We start from the raw sequence: 20,285 nt of genomic DNA, 5'->3' as shown, positions 1-20,285 counted from the left end.
AAGTTGGACAACAGTCTTTTTAAAGCTAGCCATTTTTTCTTGGTAACTACTAACACAATTTGTCCATTTTTCTGTTTCCTTATTTATTGGTATGAGTTCTTCATAAATCTAGAATTTTAAAATGCTGTATAATATTCAGTGTTGTTATAATATCAGTCATCTTTCTAACATTATACTGTAGTTAATTTCATGTATGTTGATTCCGGATGAATTATTTTCTTAGAATAAACTTCTGGGTATGAAATAGGGTAAAAAGACTGTGAACTTCCTTGTACTGTTTTCTTAATCCAAGGTAATTTAATATGTAAGAAATGTTATTTAATGTATGTAACATAGTTCAGATTGTATTTGAAATGGCTAAGGAAGTAAAAGAAAATCATCTGTAATCCTACCACCAAAGACAACCACTACTAATTGTTTTTGCTGTATATCTTTCCAATGTTATATTTTTATATTGCATAGTCTGTATTTCTTTTCCTCCTTAACAAATATAACATCTTTCAGTGTCAATAAATAGAGCTCTACCGCTGCATAATTTTTTGTCTTTTTGCTTTTTTAAATGTGTTAAAATATTATAATATGCATAATAAAGAATTTACCATTGTAATAATTTTAAGGGTACATACAGTTGATTAACGCCAGGCACCTGAGTGGCTCAGTTGTTAAGAGTCTGCCTTTAGCTCAGATCATGATCCAGGGGTCCTGGGATTGAGCCCTGCATCCAGCTCCTTGCTTTGTGGGAAGCCTGCTTCTCCCTCCCCCGCTTGTGGGCGCTCTCTCTCCCCCCACCCCCTGCCACTGTCTCTCTCTCTGTCAAATAAATAAATAAAATCTTTTAAAAAAATAACCATTAACACTAATATATCTTCAGAACTTGTTCATTATTCCAAACTGAACTCTGTACTCATTAATTAATGCCGCATAATTTTTCTTTTCTTTTTTAAAGATTTTGTTTATTTGACAGAGATCACAAGTAGACAGAGAGAGGCAGGCAGAGGGTGAGGGGGGAGGCAGGCTCCCTGCCAAGCAGAGCGCCCAATGTGGGACTTGATCCCAGGACCCTGAGATCATGACCTGAGCTGAAAGCAGAGACCCAACCCACTGAGCCACCCAGGTGCCCCATAATTTTTCTTTTTAAAGATTTATTTATATATTTATTAGAGAGAGAGTGTGTGTGCATGTCAGAACACAAAGGGGGAGCAGCAGGCAAAGGGAGAGGGAGCAAGGAGCCAGATGTGGGACCGCTGAGATTGTGACCTGAGCCGAAGGCAGCTGCTTAACCAACTGCGCCACCCAAGCGCCCCCATTAATACAGCATAATTTTTATTCCTTTAAATATTCTCCTACTGTGGACATTTAAGTTGTTTGCAGTTTTCTCTACTTAGAGGTAGCATAATACTTTTCCTTGTCTGATTATTTCCTCATGACAGCAGTTCTTCTAAGAATCTGTGGCAGTAGATATGTTAAGGACGATTTTTTTTTAAAATTAGTCTTGAATGGCAGTCTTCACCACCACCCCCAAACTTAACTTTAATTTTATAATAAAAGTTAAGGTAGCCAGGAAGTTACATATAAAAATTTAGTTTATGGATGTTTTGACGTTAATACAGCTATTTTGTAAAAAGATAGCTTTTATGGAATAGAGGAATTTTTATTTTTTTCAAAGTCAGTGATTTTTGCAGGGGGCTCCTGTCTGGCTCAGTCCAAAAAGCATGTGATTCTTGATCTTGGGGTGGTGAGTTGGAGCCCTATGTTGGGTGTAGAGATTACTAAAAATAAATGAATTTTATTTTATTTATTTACTTTAAAAAAATACTTGTTTTTGTCTTTTTTTTCCTTTAATTTAATTTATTTGTTTGACAGAGAGAGACACAGCGAGAGAGGGAACACAAACAGGGGAAGTGGGAGAAGGGGAAGCAGGCTTCCCGTCAAGCAGGGAGCCTGATGCAGGGCTCATTGCAGGACTTGATCCCAGGACCCTGGGATCATGACCCAAGCTGAGGGCAGCTGCTTAAGGACTGAGCCACCCAGGGGACCCATGAATAAACTTTAAAGGCAGGGGTTTTTCAACAGCTTGCGGTTAAGGAACTACTCATTTGAAAGGTGTGAATAGGGGTGTGTACAGGCTGCATCATTTGTATGGGGAAGGGTAATCATACATATTCTGCTGTTCTGGTGGAAAAAAGGTTAAACTATTATCCATGTTCTGTTTTATTCAACTGGTTAGAGATAGTGTGTTTTACTCACCTGGGGTTTTAACAGAATTTTTTAAAAATGTCAGAATGACAAATTCTTCTAATCAAAGTGTTTGCTTCTCCCCTAGGATTGGCAGCCACCATTTGCATGTGATGTTGACAAACTTCATTTTACTCCACGTATCCAGAGGCTGAATGAATTGGAGGTAATATCTTAACTGTTGTTCTGGTGGATTGTATACCAGAGGGACTTTCTTTGAAGAATCTCTGTCACAAATCTGGTGGTTTTAGTGAAGCTAAATTATGGCCAATCATTGATAATCATGGTAAAACAAATGGCAGTAAGGCCCTTGTAGCAATCAAGATTTCATTAAAAACACCAATTTTAGTCAACCATTGTTGGCCTCTTAATTCATACACATCTTTCTAAATTTAGGTGACAGCCACAAGAATTTAGATTTTGAAAGTAATGTACCTTGGAACCATCTAATGGAAAAGATTTCCAGCTCTAATTTTCTTCCAAATACACATCTTTACTTAGACTTAATAACACACTTTAATTTCCTAAGAAGGGGTGAGGAATACTTATTTGGGTATTCTCTAGAGAAGAGATGATGTTTCTTCAATCTCTTTGCTACTGAAACCCTAAAGTATGGGGTGAATGAGAGTTGGGTGTTGATAACCCAGAAATAATGTTTCATTAACCTTTTTCTAATCTGATTTTTTTAAAAAATATTTTTATTCATTTGAGAGAGAGCATGATGGGGGGTAGGTAAGAGGGAGAAACAGACTCCCTGTGGAGCCGGATGCAGGACTCGATCTTGAAACCCTGGGGTCATGACTGGAGCCGAAGGCAGCTGTCCAACCAGCTGAGCCATCCAGGTGCCTTCTAATCTGATTTTAACATTGAATCATGTTTTGCTTTTTTATTAGAAAAACCAAGCCTTTTTAACTTAAATGGAGCTCATGTTTGCTGGGATTCTGTGGTAGTAGCATGGATTTGGTGGTAGTAGAATCTAGTGTCTGTATTTTTAAGTTGAGCTCCAAAGATAGGAAATGGGTACTAACTCTGAGGTCTTGGACTGTGTTTGGGAACATCTGAACATTCATCTCAGTTTTGCCCTTGAGCAAGATAAAACTCCTAAAACTGTCTGACTTAAACTTAATTTTCAAGGAGGAGAATGAAAAATGACAAAAAATTTTTTTAATAACTTACAAACAACAGTAATAAAAAGAATAACATTTAATTAAGAAAGTGTCTCCTGGGGCACCTTGGTGGCTCAGTTGGTTAAGGGTCTGCTTTCATCTCAGGTCATGGTCCCAGGGTCCTGTGATCGAGTCCCAAATCGTCCCCTTGCTCCACGGGGAGCCTGCTTCATAAAATCTTTAAAAAAACATTTTTTTTAAGTTTAAAAAAGGAAAAAGTGTCTCCTTGGGGCGCCTGGTGGCTCAGTTGGTTAAGCAGCTGCCTTCAAGCTCAGGTCATGATCTCAGGGTCCTGGGATTGAGGCCCACATCAGGCTCTCTGCTCAACAGGGAGCATGCTTCTCCCTCTCTCTCTGCTTGCCTCTCTGCCTACATATGCCTACTTGTGATTTTTCTGTCAAATAAATAAATAAATAAATCTTAAAAAAAAAAATTTGTCTCCTAGTTTCCTGTTACCTTATCAGGACTCATTAAAATTGATATGGAATCACTGTTGTAAAATCTGTTTTTAGATTTGTGTTTGAGAAAGTAAGAAAATTTGTGCTTGGAAAGAACAGACCTTCAAAATACCCCAATTAAGGTGCCTCCTTAGCGCAGTAGGCAGTGTGTCAAGTCTCATAAAATACCCGAATTGTAAAAAGACCTAGAGGGGCATATAGGAACTTACTTGTCATATAATTTTAACCAATAACAAAATTGTGCTTTAGTCCTCCATAAGTGAAGCCCTTTTCAGAGTGCCTACTTAAGGGAGGCTTGCTTTGTTTAATTCTTTGCTTATACATGGTAGGCACTGAATTAAATTTTTGTTGAGTTAATGTATAATTATTCAACCAGCTTTATTTTGTATATTTTTTTGCCCTTTCTCTATTGGATTTAGGAGTGATACTTCACTTAAATATCTTTTTTTTAAGATTTTTTTATTTTAGAGAGAGAAAGAGAGCATGAGTAGGGACGCAGAGGGAGAGAATTCAAGCAGTCTCTGCACTGAGCACAGAGTCCCATGTGGGGTTCAGTCTCAGGACCCTGAAATGACCTGAGCTGAAAAGAAAAGTTGGATGCTCAACCCACGGTGCCACCCAGGCACACCTCACTTAACTATTCTAAGAGTGAAAATACCACACACAGGATTTTTAAAATAAGCTAGGTGAGATTAAAATCCATTTCTTTGTCATTTAGGCTCAAACTCGAGTAAAACTGAATTTCTTGGACCAGATTGCAAAGTACTGGGAGTTACAGGGAAGTACTCTGAAAATTCCACATGTGGAGAGGAAGATCTTGGACTTGTTTCAGCTCAATAAGGTAAGAGGCCAACGGCAATCTCCCTCATTTTAGCGCTTTTCTGCCAGCTTCATCTTCCTAATCTTAAAAAAAAAAGTTATTGTTTGAAATGTAAAATGAAATTCTCCGTTCACTTGAGTGATAATTAGGCTCTATTTGTCAGGTCTGAAAGCCTTGTGAAATATTTTGCTGCCACCTTTTGTGGGTATCATTTTAAAACTTAACAATATTTCTGTAAGATACTCCTTTCTGTTTTATTATAGTTAAAACAACTGGGGCTTAGGGAGAAAATTGACCGAGTTCTAAAGGCTGATACCTGAAATTCAGGTTTACTTCAGTGTAAAGCCCATGTTCTTTTCCCCAAAATGGTGCCATCTCTCCCACTCCTTAGTTTATGGAGGTTTTTGAGGGTCTCTGCATTAGACAAAGTGCTAGGATTTGTTCTTTGTTACAGATTTAATTGTTGATCTAGTTCTTCCTCCCAGAAAGTCTAGACTGCTCTGGGGAGCTGAGAAGTAGCTTTTGGGGGGTACAAAATGTTTATGGACTGTATTGTCAAAAGTGATTTTCTAATTTTCCAGCTTGAAATAAGTATTGCATATATATTTTCGTCTGACTTGGGAAATGTATTTTTAAAAATTACTACAGCCAAGAACATTCTGTTCTTGGAGTTGTACTTAGGTAAGAGGGAATTAGAAGTGATTTCTATATAGACATTTCTGATTTCTTTTGCTGTTAACAGTTAGTTGCAGAAGAAGGTGGATTTACAGTTGTTTGCAAGGACAGAAAATGGACCAAAATTGCCACCAAGATGGGATTTGCTCCTGGCAAAGCTGTGGGGTCCCATATCAGAGGGCATTATGAACGCATCCTCAATCCCTACAACTTGTTCCTGTCAGGAGATAGTTTGAGGGTGAGTATTCAGGTCAACTTTAACCTGGTGTTTTTGTCTTTTTAAGATTTTATTTATTTGACAGAGAGAGAGATCACAAGTAGGCAGAAAGGCAGGCAGAGAGAGATGGGGAAGTAGGCTCCCTGCTGAGCAGAGAGCCCGCCGCAGGGCTCGATCCCAGGACCCTGAGATCATGACCTGAGCCAAAGGCAGAGGCCTAACCCACTGAGCCACCCAGGCACCCCAACTTTAACCTGTTTTATTTCACAGCTTATTGGTATGTTGTCTTTCAGGGTGAATGAAGAGGCCTTAATTAATTCTCTGTGGAAGACTTTGTTTTGTGAATTGTTGAGAAGATTTTGTTTTGTGAATTTTTCCTCCAGTGTATGTGGTATTCTGTTTTGAGAGCAGCCATACTTAGAAGTTTGTTTCTGGAATGGATATGTTTGTGGAGGAAATAGCCTTTTGCTGTACGAGGCTGAAGTCTGTGTTTAACTTCACGAAAACTGCGTCTTCCTTATGACAGGTTGATTATTATCTTGTTATGGTTCATGCTTTTGCATTCACTTATGTTGGCGATCATATTCCTAATTGCCACATGAAAGTCCGACCTGTGAAATAACTTGCCTACCTGTTCTCTGGTCAGCCAAAATCTCCAAGGAGATTTTCAGATACAGTGCAGATGCGGTAAAAGGTAGGGGACTTAATAATGGCTAGATAGCTAATGGATCCCTCTTCTAATAGTTCCTGGATATCCATGTTTGTTCTTACAAAGATGATATCTGCCAACTTATTCCAGTAGGAACTTTTTGTTGTAATTAAAGTATAACTGTATTATAAAATCTTTCTACTTATTTCAAGACACTGATGGAAAGAGTAATGTCATAATCCGTTTATACCCTTTGAGTTATTCTAAGGCAAGAGCTGTAAGCCCTGTAATTTTAAGAATTGTTACTGTGCTGTAGTGAAGTTAGAAAGTTAATAACATAGTTTCAGAGGGTAAACTACTTAACAGAACTCTGTCTTGATATTATAGACGTACCATCTGTAATGCTCAAATCCTGTAGATTTTTATAGCATTGCATTTTTCTTTCCTTTCTCCCTTCTCCATTCCAGGAGAGCTTTCTTTTCAGCTTAGAAGAACATGATCAGTTTGATATTCAGAAAGTTGTCGTTTTTAAATATACACATGTGAATGTTTAATGAACCCAGGGATGAAATTATTTAGAACGTTGTATTTGGAATCTATAAGTCTCTGTTTTATTGTCTGATCTATATACAGTTGCCTACAGTAGATTTTCTCCTTCATAACCTTTCCGTTTCAGTGTGGAAGTCACAATGAGTAAGAGGAAAGAGTCTGCCTGCTTTATGGGTTGGCAGCATTTTAAGAATATCTATAAACTTAGGTAGTGTAAGTTTCGTAGTTGAAAAGCAATTTATTCAGTTGTAGTTTGGAGGGGAGTGGGTATTTAAAGATACCTTTTACAAACATTACGTTTACAACACAGGTAAATACTTATTGAGCGGCCCGTTGTGTGCCAAGTATGTTCTAGGCACTGAAAGGTGTTCATTGCAGAAAGCTTAAAAACAAAGGAAAGTGTGATAAAAATAAAATCACTCTTTAATCCTTTCACCTGTTTTTTCTTTCAAGGCTCTTTTTATGCATATATATACACACTGGGATAGTATTTTTCATTTACAATATTATAATCTGCTTTTCCTCTGCTTAATATATCATGAGCATTTGCCATGTCCTGGAATATTTTTGAAAGTCTAGTTGAATGTCTCTGGCATTCCATTTTTGTAGCTAGACTTGATTTCTCTATTATCGAATGTTATATTATACCGAGATGGCCAGTTTCTGTACCTAATTTTTGGCTCATTTCTGATTTTTAAAAATAATTCTTAGAAAAAGGATAAATAGAATACATATATTTTAAAAGAATGGAGAGAGCAATAGCACAACACACCTATTGGAATGGCCAAATTCAGAACACTGACAGCACAAAGGCTGGCAAAGACAACAGAAGTTTTCATTCATTGCTGGCTGGAATGTTAAAATGACACAGCCATTCTGGAAGACACTTGGCCATTTCTTAGGAAACTAAACATACTTTGTTACCGTACAGTCCAGCAGTCATGTTCTTTGGTATTTACAAAAAGGAGTTGAAAACTTATGTCCACACAAAACCTGCATATATATGTGTTTTAGCAACTTTATTACTCTTAAGTGCCAAGAGTTGAATGCAGCCAAGAGTTGAATGCAGTCCTTCAGTAGGTAAGTGGATAAATGAATGATGGTGTATCCAGACGATGGAGTATTATATTATTAGGCATTAAAAGGAGATGTTAAAAAAAAAAAAAAAAAAGGAAAAGATCTCAAGCCATGATAAGACAAGGAGAGGAGCCTTAAATATATATCACTAAGTGAATGAACCAACATGAGAAGACTACATATATTGTGTGATTCCAAACATAGTATTTTAGAAAAGGCAAAACTATAGAAACAGTAAAAAGATCAGTGGTCGCCAGGGTTTTTGGGGCAAGAGGGAGGGCAGGGGTGGGGGAATATTCAGAGCCCAGAGGATTGTTAGAGCAATAAAAATATCCTCCATGGCATTATACATTTGTCCAAACCTGTAGAATGTATACCACAAGTGAACCCTAATGTCACCTATGGACTTCATAGGTTCATCACTTGTAACAAATGTACCACTACTCTGGTGGGGGTGGTGACCATGGGGGAGGCTGTGCGTGGGAGTGGGGGATCAGGGTGTATAGTAAATCTCCACCTTCATGTCAACTACGCTATAAACCTAAAACTTCTCTTAAAAAAAAAAAAAAAGTCTTAATATTAAGAGAAAAAAATGATGCCCAACAAAGGAATTGTTGCAAAAGGGTGAACCGAAGCAAGTTTTGGGAAACTTAAGAAAAGTTGAGTAGAGATGTACTGGTGCAGTGGCACAGAGGCTCCACTCCTGTAGTCCTGTTTTCTTCTGTTTCTCATTTTCATTTTTACTTTCTTTCCTTTCCTTTCCTCTTTCTTTCTTTATTTCAAGGCTTATTTATTTTAGAGAGGGAGAAGTGGGAGAGAGAGAAGGAAAGAGAAACTCTATAAGACTCTGCCCTGAGATGGAGCCCAATGCCAGGCTTGGTCTCACGACCCTGAGATCACAACCTGAGCCAAAAGCAAGAGTTGGATGTTGAACCGACTGTGCCACCCGGGTGCCCCTCTTGTATTTCTGTGTTTTCTAAATGTCTCTGTCTCTGTAGCATGGTGTCCTCATGCTGTGGTATCAGTCACCTCTCAGTCCCGCTTTCTCAAAGGTTAAAATTAGTCTGATGTACTAGCAGTGGATACAGAGCATACACATCAGTTGTGTGTTGGGAATTGTGGTTTGGAACAAAATAATAAAACTCTTTGGGTATCTGGATGACTCTGTCGGTTAAGGATCTGCCTTCAGCTCAGGTATGATCCCCGGGTCCTGAAATCGAGTCCCACCTAGGACTCCCTGCTCAGCGGGGAGTCTGCTTGTCCCTCTTCCTGTGCCCCTCCGCTAGCTTATGCTCTTTCTTGCTCACTCTCTCTCAAATAAATAAAATCTTTAAAAGGGATACCTCAGGGCGCCTGGGTGGCTCAGTGGGTTAAAGCCGCTACCTTCGGCTCAGGTCATGATCCCAGGGTCCTGCATCGGACTCTCTGCTCAGCGGGGAGCCTGCTTCCCTTCCTCTCTCTCTGCCTGCCTCTCTGCCTACTTGTAATCTCTGTCTGTCAAATAAATAAATAAATAACCTTAAAAAAAAAGGGGGGGGGGATACCTCAGTGGCTCAGTTGGCTGAGTTGAGTGCCTGCCTTTGGCTCAGGTCTGCTTCTCCTCTCTGCCTCCTGTTCCTCCTGCTTGTGCTCTTTCTGTCAAGTAAGTCTTTAAAAATATATAAAAATAAAACCTTAAAAAAATAATAAGGATCTTCATATATATTTTGAAAATTTCATAGCTTGATTTTACCTTCAGTCTCTAAAGTCCTTATAGAACAAAGCAGACCATTGTTTATGGGACTATATAGACTTTGTGAGAGATAGGGACCACATATATAATCTCTTAATTTCCTTTAAAAAAAAAAAAGATTTATTTATTTTCGGGAGAGAGAGAGCATGTGAGTGGGGAAGGGGAGAGGGAGAGAAACAGACTCCCTGCTGAGTGTGGAGCCCTAAGTGGGGCTCAGTCTCAGGACCCTGAGGTCATGACCTGAGCTGAAATCAAGACTTGGATGCTTAGCCAGCTGAACCACCCAGGTGGTCCTAATCTCTGAGTATCTGACCATCGACTTTATAAAAGTTCCTTTCAGTTCAGTTTGTTACCTGGATGATCACACGTACTGTTAGGTATCACATAGAAAGTTTATAAAATACATAAAAGAGGTTAATTTAGATGATAGGTTTTATTCCCATCTGCATGCTTTCATTGAATATACTCTTAAGTACTTAATTTGAGAACTTGCTATGGAATGGAGGGTGGTAGTCCATACAAATTTTGTTAACATTTCCAGACAAGTTAATATATTAGTTTAATTAAAATGAGCATTCGTATATATACACACATACACACACACACACACACACACATACATGTATATATACACACATGCATATATATGTATGTTGTATCTGTGGTAGATTATTTACTTGTTTAGAATATCAAGAAATCTGTATCAGCTTTTTTATAGTGTATTATATTTTTAAAATGTTAGAAATAAGTTTTGTTAGATGATTATTCAGCTTTTGTTATTCTTTTTTTTTTCCTTACTTTTATTTATTTATTTGACAGACAGAGATCAGAGATGCAGGCAGAGAGAGAGGAGAAAGCAGGCTCCCCCGTGGAGCAGAGAGCCCGATGTGGGGCTCGATCCCAGGACCCTCGGATCATGACCTGAGCTGAAGGCAGAGGCTTTAACCCACTGAGCCATCCACGCTCCCCAGCTTTTGTTATTCTTGTATTTCTCACCATTCACTGAATTCTTTCTGCAAACATTAGGAGGAAGGAGCCAATAGTGAGACTGTATAGTAGTAATGGTACCCATAGAGCCTGGAGTTCTAGAAGAGTATTAATTTACTGTGTCTTACACTAGCATAGATGATATACCTAAAGTGGTTACAATTTGGAACCTGCTTTTTAAAGTGCTTCTTGTGATACTCGTGGGTCCTATTACAAAGGAGTGTTACTTGAAATTCATATTAGATTTCGTGGTAATATTTTGATGTTACTGTGTTTTGTTGTGTTGGCATTAAATACCCTCTATCAGCAAGTTTAGAAACAAACTAAAAAACAATCAAAGCAAGAAGAAACTCTTGTCTGATCAGAACCAGAAGTTATTGCTGTGAGCTACCTATTAGCCTTTGTCTTGGGAGTTAGACCTTGTAGGATATGTTGAAGTAAGTAAAACTACTAATAAGGGAGAACATATCAGTCTTATTACCTGTTTTTTCAGTTCAGGTGATATCTTTGGTCACAACATTGTTAGTTATATTTGAAACTGCAGGATTCTAAAATGTAGAAAACCTATTAGGTTCCATATTTTATGACTCTAAACACTATAAAAAATCAAATATTCTTAATATGGAAAGTTATTTTGGAAACTTACAAGAAGCCTATCTTAACAGTTTGAGCCTTCAATTAATTGACAGTTGCAAGCAGGGATAATTGCAAGTGGTTCATTGGGAATGCCTTGAGCCTGCTGTGGCCTGGTATAACCTGATGTCATGAGCAGTTACATGAGTAGTTACAGATGTCATGAGCAGTTACAACACCATTCACCTACTAAATTTTTTTTAAAACTCTTACGTGTGTGTGTGTATATGATTGGTAACTGCAGACTTGTGTTTATTTAGATCTTAAAAATTGCAGACTTTTTATGTATCTGTGCAAACAACTATAAAATATACCTTGCAAAAATACATTGAAATTCTTAAAAAAGGAGGGGAAATTCATTAATAAATTGTGTTTTATTTCTAGTGTCTGCAGAAGCCAAACCTGAGCACAGACACAAAGGACAAGGAATACAAACCTCATGATATTCCCCAGAGGCAGTCTGTGCAGCCCTCAGAAACATGCCCCCCAGCCCGACGAGCAAAACGCATGAGAGCAGAGGTGAGAGCCTCATGAGGTTGATCAGACAGAATTCTTGAGCTCTTGTACCAATGTCTGTCTGACACTGGATTTCTCTCATGCGTGTGCTCTTCATAGTTTTGAACCTTGTTAACCTCAGAGAAGGATGCTGTTTGTATTCTAGGTTTCACACTTGGGGAGACTGTACTGTCAAAGTGATAAGGGATTGAAGAATTCTTTCTGGGTTTCTGCTGCCTGAACAGACAGCTGCTTTATTGACAGAGTTTGGAAGAATAGGCGTTCATTGTGATGTTGTTTGGTTTGCCTATTACCGTGATGAAATTAGGCAGTGTTTATTGAGGTTTGAGGCTAGGGAATAGAGAACTGGAAACTTTCCTTTTTTCTTGAGCAGAGAGGTTAGAGGATAGTGAAAACTGTTTTTCTCAGGCTTCCTGAAAAGGAGTATGGAATCTATGGGAGACACTTACACTAATACAGGAAATAATTAGGCAGCATGGGGGTGGAGGCTTTGAATATATAAGATGAAAGAACATGAGGGATGATCAGGAGGAATGAATGGATAAGAAAGCCAGTTTGCGTCAAGATTTTTCTGCTATGAAAGGTATATTTTGCTGGTTACCTTATTTCCATACAGAGGTGTGAAGGTTAAGGGGTTTTGCCTACCTTAATTGGACATGTAAATGTTAGGAATCAGTGATAATGTATTAGGAACATCTTAGAACTGGGAAGCCTTGTCGCATTAATCAGGTATTTAAATCAGTCCCTGGTTATTAGTAATTATTGGTCAAGATGGGGAAAGAAAAAGGGAAAAAGAAAATATCTATTTTCTTTCCTGAAGAAATGGATATAAATAAGGGGATTATTTTTAACTTAGGTAAGTTAGAGATAGGAAAAAATTTAGTAACTCCATTTTTCTGAATTAAGATTGCCTCAGAATAGGAAAATATGGTAATTTGAAACCCATAAACATACTTATATTTCATTAGTCTAAAATATTCTTGTTTGAGCACGTCTTGATCATTAAATATAGAAGACATGCCCTAGTGCTGTGGGTGTCTAGGTTTGCCTTGATGAGAGATGCAGAGGGTGGTAATAGCACCCTGGGAGGGATTTGGTCAGCAGTGGACACCCTGAGTACATACAAATGAACACGGGCAAAAATGATCAAGTGTAGTTCTGCAAACTTCACAAAAGTTGTTTTGCTTTATTAGTAAGTATTACCACTTTGGGAAAAATTGGAAATTTAGACTGACTTAATGATAGGGGAATCCTTAATACTTTAGTGATGTTAGAAGAGTAGCTTGTGTTAACACTTTAACAGAAGAATTAATAGAAAATTATTATGGAAGCCGAGATTTCTGTAAACGCGAGCCAGCTTTGGAAGAAGCCAGCAAACTTTTCAAGGCTAATGAAATTATATGATATTTATATAACTAATAAGGATTTGGCTTAGTGATGACTGAATCAAGCATAAGGTGAGTAGATAAGAACTGGGAAGCTTCTAGGCGGAAAATCAGAGCTGATCCCAGTGGGGTAATTATTCTCTCCCGAATTTGTTCCTGATCCTTTGATTCTTCCCTATTTTTATCTTTCCCTATTCTTTTCTGACCTGTCAGTGTAGATACTCTTTTAACTTACTAGATTTTTTCCTTTCCTTAAGTAATAGTAATTTTAAGGGTACATCATACCTCTGTGGGGAGAAAGAAGCAGGTTTTGAATGTCTGTTTATAAGATTATAGTCACCTGGAGATTTCAGTTGAATTTTAGATTTGTTTTTTAAAAGGAAATATTTATCTATGTGACAACTTTTTTAAAGGCCATGAATATTAAAATAGAACCAGAAGAGACAGCAGAAGCCAGAACTCATAACCTGAGACGACGAATGGGCTGTCCAACTCCAAAATGTGAAAATGGTAAGAAAGTTTATCCATGAGTAGGAAAGAAGTAAAAAGTAAATTAGTAAAAACAAGTATTCCTTTTTTTTTTTTTTAAAGATTTTTATTTATTTATTTGATAGACAGAGAGAGATCACAAGTAGGCAGAGAGGCAGGCAGAGAGAGAGGGGGAAGCAGGCTCCCTGCTGAGCAGAGAGCCCGATGTGGGGCTCGATCCCAGGACCCTGAGATCATGACCTGAGCTGAAGGCAGAGGCTTAAACCACTGAGCCACCCAGGCGCCCCAACAAGTATTCCTTTTTTAAGAAAACATTACAACAACTGTTGAATACTAGTCAGTGGGTTGGGTCTTGAAATAAAATCTTACTACGTTAATGTCCCAGTTCTCATAGTGACCAGTAGAAGTAAACAGATCTGCATATTAGAAATATGACTGAGTTTCTCAGCTGTCACTAATTGCTACTTTGGAATTAGGTTAAATGGCATTCATTGAAAAAAGTGATTTATGCGTAGCATAGGTGCTTTTGACTGAGTATCTGATTGGTGTATTTCAGGCATGGCAGGCAGACATGGTTTTTAAATCTGAATTTTAGTTGATAATTGCTTAGCTGGCTGTTGCTTGATGTTACTCACTGAGAGGTAAGTTCAAGACTCTAGAAAGAGAAGTCCTCAACCCTATATGGGCAGGCACATAAAAATGAAGAAGTTAATAAAATTGCTGCTTCTTAGTGATTGGTGAATTTAGTGGAAAGGCTGCACATTGTAGTGGAAAGTAGATGGATTTTTAAAAATACAGATCTGAATCTGAATCCTGGCCTAACCAACAAGTATGACTGTAGATATTTCTTGATTTTTTTTAATGTCCGTTTTCTTGTCTTTGAAATGGATTTGTTGCAAAAGGTAGTCTATGGATAGCATATAGCACAGCACCTACCTATGATAGGATAGTTCATTAATTGATAGTTAACTTTTATAGCTGAAATTGTCAGTCTTTGGAACCAGGATATTGGGGTAGTAAGTAGTCATAGGTTATGGAGGGATACTCTGTAATGTGGAGGAGGTACAGTTAAGGTCAGGAGGAACCTGCTTTCATCAATATATGTCATGCTAAGTATATATGTCAGTATAATATATGTTGGTAACATGTTAAGAAGATTGTATCTTCAGCTCCTATTTTATTAAAAGCCTACAGACCTAAGCAACATCTCCAGAAGTACTCATATCTATATTTATTACCAAATTTAAATGGTGTGAGAGTTTTCATTTTATCACAAGCTATCAGCACCTAGCCCTTGAACATGATAACACTGGGTGCTGCTCCTGCATTGAAAAGAAACAAGGAAATTGTGTTTGTGTCCTGTGTGTGCTTGGGGGAGGGAGAGGTGAGGGAACAAGGTGAGCCAAGTGTAGTACATGAAGCTCTAACTCAGATTGCCTCTTACAGAGAAAGAAATGAAAGGCATCGTCAAGCAAGAAACCATTGAGAAGAAAGAATACATTGTAGAAAGCGAGAAGGAAAAACCCAAAAGCCGATCTAAAAAAGCCACCAATGCTGTGAGTTGACATGTTTAAACACTTTAACCACTTTTGTGCCTTACTTAGGACTGCTAGTTTAGAGTGTGACAATTAAAAGAACTTCTTCTGTCCATTTATATTATCAGTTTTTAATTGAAGAAATACACAAATGCATTGTGAAGATAATAGTAACATACGGGGGAGGAGGACATTCACAGCCATTTTTCTGGAGTACATGCAGTTTAAAGACACATAATGTGAGCTGGATTGTATATGGAATGTTCCTAAGTCACTAGATCACGTCCAGATGATCTGAGACCTAGATGAGAAATCGGGTTGATGTTTTCCAACTTTACAACAGGGTAGGAAGAGAAAAGGAAAGGAGTTGGGGGAATAGGACTTGAGCATCCCAACAGGAATTGTAGGACTAGGTAGCCACTTACTCAAATGGAAACTTAAAGCTTGAGGACTTTACAGAGGATCTGGTTGCTTTTCTTCTTCTCTGCCCCTTCTGAGAGCTCAGTGAATAGCTTGACAACAGTGCTTTTTATCTTGGAATTTGAAATTATTCTAATTACGTGTTCTTCTATTCATCAATATCATCCCCACTCTACCATTAAAAGAAAAAAAAATACAATCAGAAAATGATCAGAGCCCAGGTTTTTATTTGCTACAACAGAAAGACTGAGAAGATTCCGTGAGTAGTTGAATTCTTAGTAATACGGAAAGTATTACTGGGTGATATATTAGTTTTTAGAGGCTGCCGTAGCAAAGTATCACAAACTGACCTAAACAACAATTTATTTTCTCATGGTTCTGGAGGCTGGAAGTCTAAGATCAAGTTGTCTAGAGGGTTGGTTTTTTTCTGAGGCCCCTCTCCTTGGCTTGTAGATGGTTGTCTCCTTCTTGTCTTCACATGGCTTTCCTCTGTACCTGTCTATGCCCTAATTTCTTCTTGAATACTAGTCATATTGAATTAGAGCCCACTCATTATGAATTCATTTATTTATTTTAGCAGAGATCATAAGTAGGCAGAGAGGCAAGCAGAGGGGGCAGGGTGGGGAAGCACGCTTTCTACTGAGCAGAGAGCCCAGTGTGGGGCTCGATCCCAGGACCCTGAGATCATGACCTGAGCTGAAGGCAGAGGCTTTAATCCACTGAGCCACCCAGGCACCCTGTTTATTTATTTATTTATTTTAATTTTATTTATTTGACAGAGAGATCACAAGTAGGCAGAGAGGCAGGCAGAGAGGGCGGGGCGGAGGGGGGGAAGCAGGCTTCCTGCTGAGCAGAGAGCCCGATACAGGGCTCGATGCCATGACCCTGAAATCGTGACTTGATCTGAAGGCAGAGGCTTAACCCACTGAGCCACCTGGGCACCCCAATATAAAGTAATTTAATGTGGTTAATGAACTTAAACATTTTTCTTTTCTTTTAAGCATGGCAAAATGGAAATTTTTTTTTAAATTCTGTTTTTGGTTAAGCTGATCATTTATTACTGAACATGTTCTTCTTCTAGAAGATTAGCATTCTCTAAGCCACTGGAAGCTAGATGTCCTAGTAATAAACTTTATTTATTTTTTTTAAGATTTTTTTATTTATTTTATTTGACAGACAGAGATTACAAGTAGGCAGAGAGGCAGGCAGAGAGAGAGAGAGGAGGAAGCAGGCTCCCTGCTGAGCAGAGAGCCCGATGCGGACTAGAGCCCGATGCGGACTCGATCCCGGGACCCCGAGATCATGACCTGAGCCGAAGGCAGCGGCTTAACCCACTGAGCCACCCAGGCGCCCCCTAGTAATAAACTTTAAAACACACAGCTGAGGGGTACCTGGGCAGCATAGTCGGTTGAGTGTCTGACTCTTGACTTTGGCTCAGGTCATGATCTCATGGGCTGTGGGACGGATCCCCATTTCTGGCTCCCTGCCCAGCCAGAGTCTGCTGGGGATTTTCTCTTCTTTGCCTCTGCCCTTCCCATGTATACTCTGTCTCAAATAAATAAATCTGTTTTTATTTTATTTTATTTATTTTTTTCAAAAAAAGGGAAAGGGGCATGAGATCTGAGAACATGATCTGAACCAAAATCAAGAGTTGGATGCTTAACTGACTGAGCCACCCAGTTGCGCTAAATAAAAAAAATGTTTATTTTATTATTTATTTATTTATTTATTTATTAAGATTTTATTTATGTATTTGACAGCACAAGCAGGGGGAGCAGCAGGGAGAGGGAGAGGGAGAAGCAGGCTCCCTACTGAGCAGGAAGCCCAGCCTGATGAGGGGCTTGATCCCAGAACCCTGGGATCATGACTTGAGCTGAAGGCAGAGGCCTAAACGAATGAGCCACCTGGGTACCGCAGAGAAATCTTTAGAAACACACACACACACACACACACACACACACACAGGTGAAAAAGTTCTGACATTAGATTTTAGTGTTGAGAATGCATTAAGCATTATAAAACATCTCTTATAAAAAAATGGTGAAGCATTTTTATTTAAAATACCTCTCATGGGAGGTGAATCATTTTCATTTGAAGGACGGGAATACTAGATTCCGCCACTATCCATTTTGTTCTTAGAATTTCACAAAATCAAATGTAGCTCATGCTCCTTTGTTCTATTCCTGTTTGCACTGCTGCAGGTGGATCTATATGTCTGCCTCTTATGTGGCAGTGGCAATGATGAAGACCGGCTGCTTTTGTGTGATGGGTGTGACGACAGTTACCACACCTTTTGCTTGATCCCCCCTCTCCATGATGTTCCCAAGGGAGACTGGAGGTGTCCTAAGTGTTTGGCTCAGGTAAGAATTAATAGCAGAGATAGTATTAGAAAATTTCCTTCACAGTATTTTTTTTGTTTGCTTTTGGGTTTTAGGTTTAGCAGTTGATAACAGTGAGCCTCACGATAAAGAGTGGGCTGGACCTGACGAGGAAGGAGGTCTTGGCAGTGTGTCCCACAGCAATGCAACAAGCTAAGAGGCAGAAAAAATTTTCTAACTACACTTAAAATTTTTTTTTTCCATTTAAAAAAGCATTGCATGTTCTTTGCAAAAATTCTTAGACCAAATGACTTAAAAGAGAGTATGATTTTGCAGTTGATAGACAAGTTATTTTGTTGTATATCCATCCAGACGTTTTTTATATTTTAAACACTACATAAGTAATTTTACTGATCTGTTTTTAAAAAATATATAAATAAAATGTAACTACGTGTATATAAATAAAAATATTCTTTTTTACCTTTTTTATTTTTGGCAGGAGTGTAGCAAGCCACAAGAAGCATTTGGCTTTGAACAAGCAGCCAGGGACTATACCCTCCGTACTTTTGGGGAAATGGCAGATGCATTCAAATCTGATTATTTCAACATGCCAGTCCATGTATGTACATACATACTGCTTTGATTTGGAATTTTAATAACTGTTAGAAAAAAGTGTATCAAGACCATTTCACTTGGCATTTATTTTTAACTTGTTTGATGGTGTTAAAAATGATACTAAAAATGTTAAAATGCATTCTGATTTTTCACTTGATTTCTCTACAGGTAGTCTTTTCCACACACATCATACAGTAGCAATAACAGGATGTTAATAAAGGAAATTATCAGGAATCCTTTCAGTTCAACAAATGTAACTTAAAGAAAATTTCATAATTTATTGAATGACTCTTAATGTGCCAGTCATCATGCTATGCATTGGGAACACATTTATATATTGTTATGTTGTAAGTTAGTATCGCAAACTTTAGGATGAGTTTATGCTCTTAGAAGCATAAGCATGTTTCATTCAGCATTTAACATTCTGTCAAGTGAGTGCAGCAGAATTAGATGGTTTTCTGCCCTAATTCTGGACACTTGAGCTGTGTTTTTTCTCACTTACCAACAAAGTGCTGTACCAGACACTTCACACATCTATATCTCTCTAGTTGGATTATTTTCTTGAGGTTCTTACTGAGGTAAGATGAGAATATTTATCCATCTCCCCCACCCCCTTTAACGGCTGTATCATTTATGGGAACCCAGCAATGTGTGTGTGAACTTGTTTTTCTCTGATAGCACTAGCATAGCTGTTAGTTACTTAAAATGTTTGCTTACTTGAAGGGCTTATAAATTCAAGTTATACTCCATTTGAGTTTCAGTTCTTTTGACGCCTCATAACATTGTATGATGTCCCGGTATGTTTGCTTAGCCAGTCTTGGTGGTGCCCAAATTTAAGGCATTTAAGTTACCTTTCTCTAGATTTGCATCAGATTAACAACAGATCCTGGACACGCTGTCTGGTGGCTCTTTGTACTGCTGGAGGCTTCTGCAAAGGAATTGTTCATTCTGTTCATATTTTGCACTCTGTCTTTTTCATCATGGTTGTCTGCTTTACTCTCAGCCAGGTCAAGGGCAAGGAGTGAAGTGATGGACTCCAGTAGTGTGTTTGAGCACGTATGGAAGGATGAAGCGTCATTCAGACACAGCTATTAGTAGTGTATAATGGTCTACCAAGTTATAGGTTACATTTCTCACACACAAAAACATCTCCATTTTGATTCAGAATTTTGCTTTCCTTGATTTCCTTTTAGTATAGTGGCCAGATCAGTGATAGAGGGACATGAATTCTTAATCAGTACTTACTTTTTTAGTTACAAAAGTGCTTTTAGAAAATAGTCTGTGTCTAAACTGCTCGGGATCAATTGTGAAATATTATGGGTGTGATTTTCCTTATGGTGTGTTGTCCTGTGACTCCTGTCACTTAGCTAATTTCTTCAGATTGGTCATGGGTAGTTAGTGAGTGTCTGAAAATTCAGTTTTTTGTCTTCCTCATTGTTTTGTTTCCAGATGGTTCCCACAGAACTAGTAGAGAAAGAATTTTGGCGACTGGTAAGCACTATTGAAGAGGATGTCACAGTAGAATATGGAGCCGATATTGCCTCTAAGGAATTTGGCAGTGGCTTCCCTGTCCGAGATGGAAAAATCAAACTTTCGCCTGAGGAGGAGGTAGGCTCTCACCAGGTGGCACTTCTAGTCAAGCAGAGACCTGCATTTAAACCTAATAGTTCCACATATCCTTATGTAAAGTGTTTAATACAGGATTAATTGCCTTAGTGCAAACATGCATGTATTTGGAACTTGAATTATTAATTAAAATTCTGTTAGGTTTGCTTGAAATAATTTATGATCACTTTCAGTACATTTTTG

General features: G+C 38.3%; 1 protein-coding gene across 3 annotated transcripts in view; it reads left to right on the top strand.

The window, feature by feature from the left end:
* Positions 1-20,285, top strand: part of KDM5B (lysine demethylase 5B) — a 94,828-nt gene that overhangs the window by 30,714 nt on the left and 43,829 nt on the right. For all 3 annotated transcript variants that reach the window (XM_032317308.1, XM_032317310.1, XM_032317311.1), the window contains exons 2-10: positions 2,324-2,401; positions 4,578-4,700; positions 5,422-5,592; positions 11,583-11,717; positions 13,513-13,609; positions 15,035-15,144; positions 17,745-17,903; positions 18,361-18,480; positions 19,926-20,084. In XM_032317308.1, coding sequence (XP_032173199.1) covers positions 2,324-2,401; positions 4,578-4,700; positions 5,422-5,592; positions 11,583-11,717; positions 13,513-13,609; positions 15,035-15,144; positions 17,745-17,903; positions 18,361-18,480; positions 19,926-20,084 — 1,152 coding nt within the window. The remainder of the gene's footprint in view (positions 1-2,323; positions 2,402-4,577; positions 4,701-5,421; positions 5,593-11,582; positions 11,718-13,512; positions 13,610-15,034; positions 15,145-17,744; positions 17,904-18,360; positions 18,481-19,925; positions 20,085-20,285) is intronic.

The sequence above is a fragment of the Mustela erminea genome, chromosome 17 (genome assembly GCF_009829155.1).
Source record: "Mustela erminea isolate mMusErm1 chromosome 17, mMusErm1.Pri, whole genome shotgun sequence".
NCBI lineage: Eukaryota > Metazoa > Chordata > Mammalia > Carnivora > Mustelidae > Mustela > Mustela erminea.
This window is presented reverse-complemented; position numbering and strand designations above follow the sequence as displayed.